Source organism: Physcomitrium patens, chromosome 5 (genome assembly GCF_059467195.1).
Source record: "Physcomitrium patens ecotype Gransden chromosome 5, ASM5946719v1, whole genome shotgun sequence".
In the NCBI taxonomy this organism is placed as follows: Eukaryota; Viridiplantae; Streptophyta; class Bryopsida; order Funariales; family Funariaceae; genus Physcomitrium; species Physcomitrium patens.
The window spans coordinates 1,524,883-1,535,400 of NC_143414.1; the positions used below are offsets into that span (position 1 = coordinate 1,524,883).

Consider the following 10,518-nt stretch of genomic DNA (forward strand, 5'->3'; position numbering starts at 1 on the left):
CTTGCGCACATCATTTTCCCCTTCACTTTTTTTTTCGTCGAAGAAGTTTTCTGAGTTTCAAGTTAAACAAGCTGGGTCTGTTTGCTTTTTGTCCTTAACAGAGGTTTGGCAACTTATTCGACGAATCCATTCGCACAGTCCACGAGGTAGGTATGCTTTGCAACCTTGTGGAGAGTTTCTAGAGAATCCAAGAGGCACTTCGAGAAATTGCATGATTTACTGCGCGTCAATTTCATACTTATTGGAATGTTGCCAAAAATATGTGGTATGTGGCATTATTAACTCCAAGTAGAAAGAAGCGGAATCGAAGGCTTCGTTCAGCAGCTTCCGCAATTAGAAGCAAGTGAGGTAAAGCCTGGGCACTAGCGTATTTTTGGTTCGTGAAAGAATAAACAAATGTCGGATATTTCGATAAACCATAATGTTTTGTCAGTAGCGCTGAGTCGAGCAAAACAGTTCCTAAATTTTGTCTGTGGATTCTGCTCTTCCAAGTCCTTCCACGGAGTTTTGTCCTCGTTTCTGAATAGTCCAAAACGGTCCGTAGAATGGCCTTGGAAATTTTGTCTCATGCCAGCATGGCTTTAGAATACATATTTAAAGTAGCTCTATCGGCAGAGCCTACATGGGATGAAAACCAAATAGTGATCGTTGTGTTTTATTTTACTCGTCAAGTGTGCTTTTAGAGTGGAGAGGAACTGCCAAGGACAGTCGTTGTGGTTGATTGATTGAGTTCTCAAGGGCTGGAATTGTGTTATATCTTCTTTTTTTATACTCTCAGGGAAACTAGATTGTGGTCTGATTGCTCGACTGGTGATGAAACTTGTGAATTAGTTAGTGCTTGAGGATTTTCGATGGGGGTATCGGAGATGAACCGAACTGAGGACTGCGTTGACGCCGACATAGTGATGAAAGAGCCCGAAGTTGAGACGGCCACAATTCCTACCTACACAATGCAAGCTCTGTGGGACAAGAAGCTGTCGCTGAAGGATTTTGAGGTTTCCGGAGAGGATAAGCCCACATTGCCTTACGATGTCTTTGAGCAGGACGAAGTGCTTCCTATCATTGACTTACAAGCGCTGCTTGGAAACGATAAGGATGCCCGGTATGTGAACCTTGCACGGATGCTGGAAGCTGCCAAAACGTGGGGGTTCTTTAAGATTCGCAACCACGGCGTTGCTTTGGAAACGGTATATTTCCCACATCCATACTTCCAACTGAACATCTTTAGTGTGTCTTTCGATTCTGATACTTTTCAAGAGTAATCATCTTTCGCTGCCTGAAAACCTGATAGCATCGAACCAGAGTTATAGAAATATCCTTCTCGGAAGTGGTGTAGCGTTACATAATAGAGTTAAAATCCTAGTTTTAGATTCAGCGAATTTCTTCAGAAGAACTGAGGAGCAGTAAAAAGACTTGTCGGCCAAATCTATAAGCATAGAGTTCAACCATTTGGCTTCGATCAGTGTGGCTTGGTATTCCAAACGCTTTGGATGGGTCAGGACGAGGGGGGTAGTGTAATCAGCACAGAAGAATCAGTCAAACAACTATCATGTATCCGACACACAGATATGTGTATTAAAGTTTTGAATATGGTGAAAGCCTATCGCTTCGGCTCTATTGACAGGTAAAGAAAGTGGAGCAGAATGTGAAGAAGTTCTTTGCGCTGCCCATGGAGAAGAAACTGCAAGTGAAAGCGGTAAACTTCGTATTCGGATACATAGGTGGATCTCCTGTCAGCTGGAAGAACAAATGGTGGCTAGAAAGTCTTCACATGAAAGTAAGCTCAACCTGCTGACGTTGACGAATTGTTCTAGTGTGTCATAGTCTAATTAAGGCTGAACATGTCTACATCTAGGGGTCTCAATACAAGAGACATTGCCAGTGCTGCGACGATCTCAAACCGTCTGAACTTGTTGTCTACCTTATCTGCAATGCAGGTACAAGAGGAGGCAATCCGGAAGATGGTGGCACTCGTATGGAGTGATAACCCAAAGTTCGCAGACGAGTTCATGTGAGCACTTCATGATGATACCGATGAGATAGATTAGCAGTGAGGGATGTTGTAAAACATTACGTGGTACTAATCTATGAGTTTTTCTGAAAAGCAGGTCGGCTTTGACGCGCTACTACAGCTCAATGCGAGAGCTCTCTCGGCTGATTGTGGAGTGTTTGACGGAGGGCCTCGGTCTTCCCCCCAACACCTACACCAAACTTGAAACACCAGACGCCATTTGCAATGCGCGTGTGAATCACTACCCCGCTTGTCCTGACCCATCCAAAGTGTTTGGAATACCAAGCCATACTGATCCTCAAATGCTGTCAATTCTGTATCAAGACGACGTTGGAGGTTTGCAGGTGCTCAGAAATGGAAAGTGGATCGGAATTCGACCGGATGATTCTACATTAGTGGTCAACCTTGGCGACACCTTCATGGTAAGCTACATCCACTCCACAAGTCCCCGTTCTCCAAGTCTAGCTCTTATTAGCTATCGTTCTGCGAGGTTTGAATCCAGTAGTATGTGGCTAATCGGTAGTTACGTTCAATTGTTTGCAGGCAATTACGAACGGCATTCTGCACAGCGCAGTGCACCGAGTGGCGCTAAACACTACGAGGTCTCGGTATTCCACTATATATTTTTACGGGGTTGATAACGCGGCGCCTCTCAGTGTACCACCTGAGCTCATCACAGAGGACCGCCCGCTATTGTACAGACCCTTCACTGTGAATGAATACAGAGCAATCCTCACAGAGCACCAAGTTCCCGATGACGGCATAAAGTTCCTTCGCATCCAACCTGGGGTCACTGCAACAGCCAGGAAGAAAATGTTCCGCAGGTAGTGTGTAATTCTGATCCAGACTGTAACCATAACTTCCAGAGAATCTAATATCAAAATGCGAATGATCGATACTCGTAGTCGATCAATATGTAGTTGCCCATTCCAAAGCACTTGATTCATTCAATTCAGTATTTTAAACTAAAGTCTATTAGTATGGATTCCTTCTCCTTGAACTATCCCATGTAGGAAACATGATATGCATGTAATGTATAGAAAAATTCAAGGAAAAAACCAAAAGAGAAAAAGGGATAAAACAGACGCGCACATATGCAATCTGTTTCATAGCGACATTGGCTCCATTGAATTCCCCATTGGAAAGATTTTAATTTTATTTATAGGCTTTAAGCACCTCAGTAATGCTCTACCAACTCTAAAATAATGTTGATACATTTTTGTACTATTCTAGTAAAATATAGTTTGTGCAAAATATTTCGTTACAATCATTCTGGTTAATTTAAGACAACTCCATTAAGATCATTATGTGTAAAATATCTTTATTGAGAATATTACTAAAAAAACATTAAAATATAATAATTTATAATTTTTTATTTTTTATTTTTGTAAGTGTAAAATTTTCTAATTTTTTTGGTGGATTTTAATAATTTACTTTTTAATTCATTAAAATGAAAATAGATGATATTGTAAAAAAATAACTTTCTACTAAAAATACATTAAAATTAAAAGATTACAAAGATTAGAAGTACTTTTGATTAGAATATGAGGTCTTACAAATAAAAAATCAGTTAATTTATATATATATATATATATATATATAAATGGTTTTTATTATTATTATTATATATTATATAAAAATATCATAGATATTAATCAATTTAATCAGTCTATTTTAAAAAAAAACTTAGTAATATATTATGATAGAAATAAAAGACACAATATACCTAAAAATCCATTTTGAAAGGCTAGAGTGGAAAAGCCTTATCAATATCTCTTGCTTACAATGAAAAAGTCCTTCATTGAAAACATTGGCTTTTAGACATAATATAAAATAAGAAGAGACTATACAAGAAACATATTTTTTTTAATTATAAGAATCAATATGTTAATTTATATCTTTATTTTTATAATTATAATTATAATTATATAAATTTAAATATATAAATATAAATATAAATAATTAAATATATATAAAAATATATAAATATAAAAATATATAAATAATTAAATATATATAAAAATATATAAATATAAAAATATATAAATATATAAATATATAAATATATAAATATATAAATATATAAATATATAAATATATAAATATATAAATATATAAATATATAAATATATAAATATATAAATATATAAATATATAAATATATAAATATATAAATATATAAATATATAAATATATAAATATATAAATATATAAATATATAAATATATAAATATATAAATATATAAATATATAAATATATAAATATATAAATATATAAATATATAAATATATAAATATATAAATATATAAATAATTATTAATTATTTTAATTATTTTAAAATATGGTTTTAAAAAAAAATTATAGTCTTATAGAAATTAAATCAAAGATGATATAATATTGAATTAGAATGGCTATTGCTAAAAACAAGAAGATTAGAAAGTCTTGAAACAAGACTAAAATCTAGAAAAGTATTGACAAGAGTGAAGAAGGCTTCACTCTTGCCTCTATACATACCTTTAATTAGGAGCTATGTGGCAATGTTCTATAAGACCTCTAAAATGTGTTGACTTTGCAAGACATGTATCTTAACTTACAAGATAAGTTTTCTATATATACGCCATATAATTAGATTGTTCTTCAAGTACTAATTCGTGGTTTATTTGTTGACTAAGTTTCTAATATATCAATCAACTATAATCATATATAAAGTCAAAGCAACGTCTTTGAAGCTTTTATGAAGCTTCTCTAAAAGGTATTGTGAAATTAACGAATTTTTATCTTCTTTTATCTATTTCTACTTAATCATATAAGTATTTATTAATATATTTATGTATATATGTGATATTACATCTCCTTTTAGGGACGAGTTCTATGACTAGTGGTCTTCATATATTGAAGTAATTCAAGATTATAATTGCCACATACTCTGATCTTTATTTTCTTTGAAGATGGTTGATAGGTCTTCTCACCCATTGATAGTGTCCCATACAAGGATAAGAAGACCATCCTATTATTTAATTGTTCTTGAGGCCTTTGTAACTTCCTTCAAATAAAACATTTTCAATACCATCAGGAGTTGTTACTACTTCTAATAAAATCACCAAACATTGGGAAGTATTATATGAAGTCTTGCTCGAAAATGCACGAGGCACTTGATTGTAGAAGGTAGAATAGAAATTTTAATAAGAAAATCTTAAATATAATATAATATTAAATAAATTCTAATTAAATCTTAATAATATTAAAGAAGATTTAATCAAATTAAAAAGAAACTTTAAAAAAATTATAAAATAAACAATAAGAAATCTTAAAAGAGTTAAAAGAAAATTCACAATAAACCTTAAGAAATCTTAAAAATATTTGAATAATCACAAATATATCTTAAATAAATCTCAACTAAGTTTTAATTTAATCCTAGTTGAAACCTTAATATAATTTAATTAAATTCTAGATAAATCTTAAATCCTAAATCAAATCCTAGATAAATCTTAAATCTTAAATCAAGTCTTAAATCAAATCCTAGACAAACACTTAAACTCTAAATCAAATCCTAAATCCTAAATTAAATCATAAATCAAATCCTAGAAAAATTCTAAATCCTAAACCAAATCCTAACAATTCTTAAATTCTAAATTAAATCTTAGAAAAATCCTAATTCTTAAACCAAATCTTAGACAAATCCTAAATCCTAAATCGAATCCTAAATCAAATCCTAAATCAAATTCTAATCCTACTTAATCTAATCCTAGTATAATTTAAAACCTCAATATCTATCAATTGAACCATTGATCTTGCTTAAAAATTTACATGCCTTTTAACAATTAAGTTAGCAAAAATTATAAATTTTTTGAAGATAATTCATTTACCAAATAGAAGAAAAATCCTAAAATCCACTCGAGTGTTGGCCGGCCTCCTATTTCAATCTAAATATTAAATTTTTAGTGCCAATATCTTCTTATTAAATCATTTAATTGTTTTCAAATCTCAAAAATTTATAGCAAATTAAATCTATTACTTTCATATACAAACTTTATTTCAGTCCAAATAGTAGATTGCTAAAGATCTTAAAAATCCTAATATTTATTTTTTAAGATAATTTGTTATAATATTTGAAGTAATATCTTTAATAATATAATAGATTCTTCATCCCTTTCATCTATTAATCATGTTACATCATGACATCGAGATATTCACTATCTTATATGGTTCAAAAAGAGACACGTAAAATACATGGTAGATCTTCATAGACTCCGATAGATATAATTCATAAGCAATAGGATTTACTTATTTATAAATAAGAAAAGGTCCAAGCCTATAATAGACCAACTTTTCATAAAGAGAAATAGTCTTGTTAATGCGATAAAGTAATCATATCTTGTTTTTTACATTGAATTATAGTTGTTCCTTACAATAGGTATCTGCATTAATTTTTTGTTGTTCTTGAGTTCTTTTTAATTGCGCCTATATTATTACATGTAGCTGTGACAAATAATTTGCCAAATCTTTTGCCATAGGATTATCAACTTTTTAAAAGTAAAAAATATCAAATCGTTGATAATAACTATAATTAGTAAAGAAAGGTGTTTATTGAATGAAAGAATGTTTCAAATTATTGTAGGCAAAATGCCACAGATATACATTGGTACTTTAGAGAATACCTATATGAGTACATAAGAATAGATAAAAGTAGGTTAATTTCATAATACCTTCTAAAGAAGCTTCTTAGAAGCTTCATAGATGTTATTTTGACTTTACATATGTTTGTAGTTGATTAGTAGATTAAAAACTTGATCAATAAGTTAACAACGTATTGATAGCTTATGAAAGAAGCTAACTATGTGGTACACATAGAAGAAACTTGCCTTACAAGTTAAGATACGTGTCTTAGAAAGTCAACACGTTTTAGAGGTCTTATAGGATATTTTCATATAGTTCCTAGTTAAGAATATATATGGAGACAAAAGGAAAGCCATCTTCACTCTTGTCAATGCCTTTCTAATCCTTAGTCTTATTTCAAGACTTTCTAGTTTTTTTTGTCTTAGGCAATAGTCATTCTAGTTCAAAAATATATCATCTTTGATTGATTTTCTAATTCTTTTTAGTGATACATGATTGTATTAATGATTTTCTTTCTTTAAGATTCATATTCTTGATAGTTTGACAAGAGTGCTAATTTATTATTTCTATCTTATTTTAAAAGTGAGTGGATTATTTTACTTCTATTGTTGTATTTTGAAGGTTATAGACTATCCACTTATAAACAAAAAATCTTATTTTCTAGCATTGATCTTTTCCTTAAAGAAAGTAGATTATCCCTCTTTGTATCAAGGACATACACTAAGAAGTTGTAGAAGATTCTAGAGGTTCTAGAGAAGCTTTGTAGTTTGTGGAAGCTGCTTGAGAAGCTTCTTAGCTCATGGAAGCTACTTGAGAAGCTTCATAGATTGTGGAAGCTACTTGAGAAGCTTCCAAACTTGTAGAAGTTGCTTAAGAAGCTTCTTAGTTTATAGAAACTACTTGAGAAGCTTTCTAGTTTGAAGTATATATAGGAGCCGAGATTGAGAGGATCCTCAGTCTCGACAATATATCTCTTAGAGCTCTAGTTCACTTCTCTAATATTGTTCTTGTACTCATGTGATTAATCTAGTTCTTGTCAATTCTTCTTGAGTTTCTTGTTTAGATTTCCAACCAGTATTCTAAATTGGTGACAATTTGTCGAGACTGCATTCATCTTTCATATCAGAGCTAGTTCTTTCTTGTTAGAGTGTGGATTATCCCTTTGCTTAAAGGTGCTGGCATTTTAGAAGTTGCAAATTACCTTCTTCTAAATTGATATTTCTTCTATTATAATATTGGAGTCTTATCTTTCTTGGAGAGAGTGGATTATCCTTCTTCTTAAAGGTTTTAAGATATTTTGAGGTTACGGAGTACCTTCCTCTAAACCAATATTGCCTTCTTGTAGAATTATTTCTTTTCTTCTTTTAGAATGGTCGGAGGTCAAGATATTAGTATGATTGAAAGTTCAAAGTCCAAGTTGGATGCCATTATGAATGCTCTTGATACGTTATCACAGAGAACTGTAGAGATTGAAGGAATCATTGCAAGACTTCATGATGATGGAGCATCCGGGATGGCGCAATCGAAGATTCACTAGCCTCAAGCTTCAGCACTAAGAGAAGCAGCTTTGCCTCTAGTTCAACAAAGATCGTTGGTCTTACAACGAAAAGAGCCCCAAATTAGCCTTCCAGATAAGTTTGATAGTATGCATTCCAAGTTTCAAGATTTTGTCAATCAAATTAGATTGATAACAACTTTATAGTCCGAATGTTATCGGATAGAGGTCTCACGTGTAGGACTAGTTGGAACTTTGCTCATTGGGCAAGCTCTATCATGATTTGGTCCATTGTTTGAGAAAGGATCATTAATTTTGAACAACTTCAAAACTTTTTTGGAGGTGTTTGCGGAAGCATTTGGCAAAAATGATAAGGTGCGATGGGCTACAACAAAGATATGGTCACTACAACAAGGGGCATGCTTTGCGTCAGTCTACACATCAGATTTCAGATAATTAGTATGCGACATCAACTGGAACGATGAAACTTTGATGAATCAATTTTATTGGGGCTTGAGAGATAACGTGAAGGATTTTTTATTATTTCTTCCCGATCCGCGAATGCTCAATGAAGCCATTAACCAAGCTGTGAAGTGTGATAATTGCCTATTCCAACGTCATCAAGACGAATGCTTAAGACAACATATGGCTCACCACGCTCCAACTATGTTAGCAAGCAGCCTAAATTCACATTCAAAGATGGAAGACCTTCAAATTGACACGGTACGTGTCAAATCTCTAACTCTAGAAGAAAAAAAATAGCATATGGAGGAAGCACTGTGCTTGTATTATGGTGAAGAAGGCCACAGAGCTGGACACTATCCAAAGAAGTAAAATCGACGCATTGTCAAGACCAGAGGCACATTTGTTCAAGAAAATGAGGATGCCCAGCCACAAAAGGGACCATGCAGCTACACAATTCAATACTACAACAACAATCATGTTCCTCTCTTTCTACTCAGCTTGTCCATTATTTTACCATTTTTTTATCTTTTGGCCCTAAGAAACTAAAAACCTTAGCATTATTAGATTCAAGAGCATCTACTTACTTTTTAGATGAAGAATTTGGTAAACGTCACGAGATTCTCCTAGTACAAAAACCTAAATACATTCACATAGAAGTAATAGATGGACGATCTTTATTGTCTGGTAGTATCATCCATGAATCAAAACCTATAGAAGTGACGTTTAAAGACTATAGTAATTATATTATTTTTAATATTATTAGAACCCCATCAAATCCTGTTATTCTTGGTCTTTTTTGGTTAAAAATGCATAATCCATCCATAGATTGGAGGTTAAGAAGGATGACATTTTCTATAGAACATTTCGAGAGTAAGCTTATTAGAAGATCTCAAATCAAAAAACCCTTATTTTTTAGAGCAAGAGCGTTTGTAATATCTTCTAAAGAAGGCACACCGTTTGTCATTTATGCGATTCCAACTAGCAAAGAGAAGATTTCAACAATAAGTATACTGGAGCAATATAAGGATTTTGAAGACGTATTTCAAAAAAAGAATGTTGACATGCTACCGGAGCATCGACCATACGATTGTACCATAGACTTACAGAAAGGAGCACAACCACCTTTTGGCCCAATCTACAATTTATCGCAGACAGAGTTAGCGGAGTTGCGAAAATATATTGATGAGAATCTAGCCAAGAATTTCATTTGTCATTCGAAGTTGCCAGCTAGGGCACTAATCTTATTTGTGAAGAAGAAAGATGGCTCGCTGCAGATGTGCGTGGATTATCGAGATCTCAATAAGGTGACAAAGAAGAATCGTTATCTATTACCCTTGATATCAAGTCTTGTAGAGCAACTTGGACATGCAAAGATCTTTATAAAGATTGATCTAAGGGGAGCTTACAACCTCGTGTGAATTAAAGAAGGACATGAATGGAAGACAACTTTTTGTACAAGGTATGGCTATTTTGAATATAATGTCATGCCTTTTGGTCTTATCAATGCTCCAACGGTCTTTTAACATATGATGAATGACATCTTTTAGGAGCACCTTGACGATTTTGTTGTCATCTATCTAGATGATATTCTGATATTTTCCAAGAACGTATAAGAGCATGAGAAACACATTTTTCTGGTCCTTGAAAAACTTCGCGAGCGAGGACTTTACGCCAAATTAGACAAGTGCTTGTTTAACCAAACTGAGATGGAATTTTTGAGATTCATTGCAACTACGAAAGGTTTGAAGATGGTCCTTAAGAAGGTAGAAGAAGTTGTATCATGGGAAGTTCCAAAGACGATTAAATATGTACAATGCTTTCTTGGCTTTCTAAACTTCTATCGGATCTTTATCAAGATTTATTTTCAAGTTGCTGCTCCGCTCACTTGGTTGACATGTAAAGACAAGCTCGAATGGGGACCTCTAGCAA

General features: G+C 32.9%; 1 protein-coding gene across 1 annotated transcript; it reads left to right on the forward strand.

Annotated features, from left to right (window-relative positions):
• The first annotated feature begins 661 nt into the window (after positions 1-661).
• On the forward strand, positions 662-2,948 carry LOC112282260 (gibberellin 2-beta-dioxygenase 8). Its single transcript, XM_024519676.3, has 5 exons — positions 662-1,187; positions 1,625-1,777; positions 1,938-2,011; positions 2,109-2,433; positions 2,555-2,948. Exons 1-5 carry the CDS (start codon positions 852-854, stop codon positions 2,837-2,839), a joined length of 1,173 nt encoding a protein of 390 aa, XP_024375444.1. The 5' UTR covers positions 662-851; the 3' UTR covers positions 2,840-2,948.
• The last annotated feature ends 7,570 nt before the right edge of the window (positions 2,949-10,518 follow it).

Excerpts from the sequence above, each read along its gene's own strand:
- LOC112282260 (XM_024519676.3), top strand. The coding sequence starts at position 852 with ATGGGGGTATCGGAGATGAACCGAACTGAGGACTGCGTTGACGCCGAC. Across the intron at positions 2,012-2,108 it reads AAGTTCGCAGACGAGTTCAT|GTCGGCTTTGACGCGCTACT; the intron begins GTGAGCACTTCA and ends TCTGAAAAGCAG. Across the intron at positions 2,434-2,554 it reads ACCTTGGCGACACCTTCATG|GCAATTACGAACGGCATTCT; the intron begins GTAAGCTACATC and ends AATTGTTTGCAG.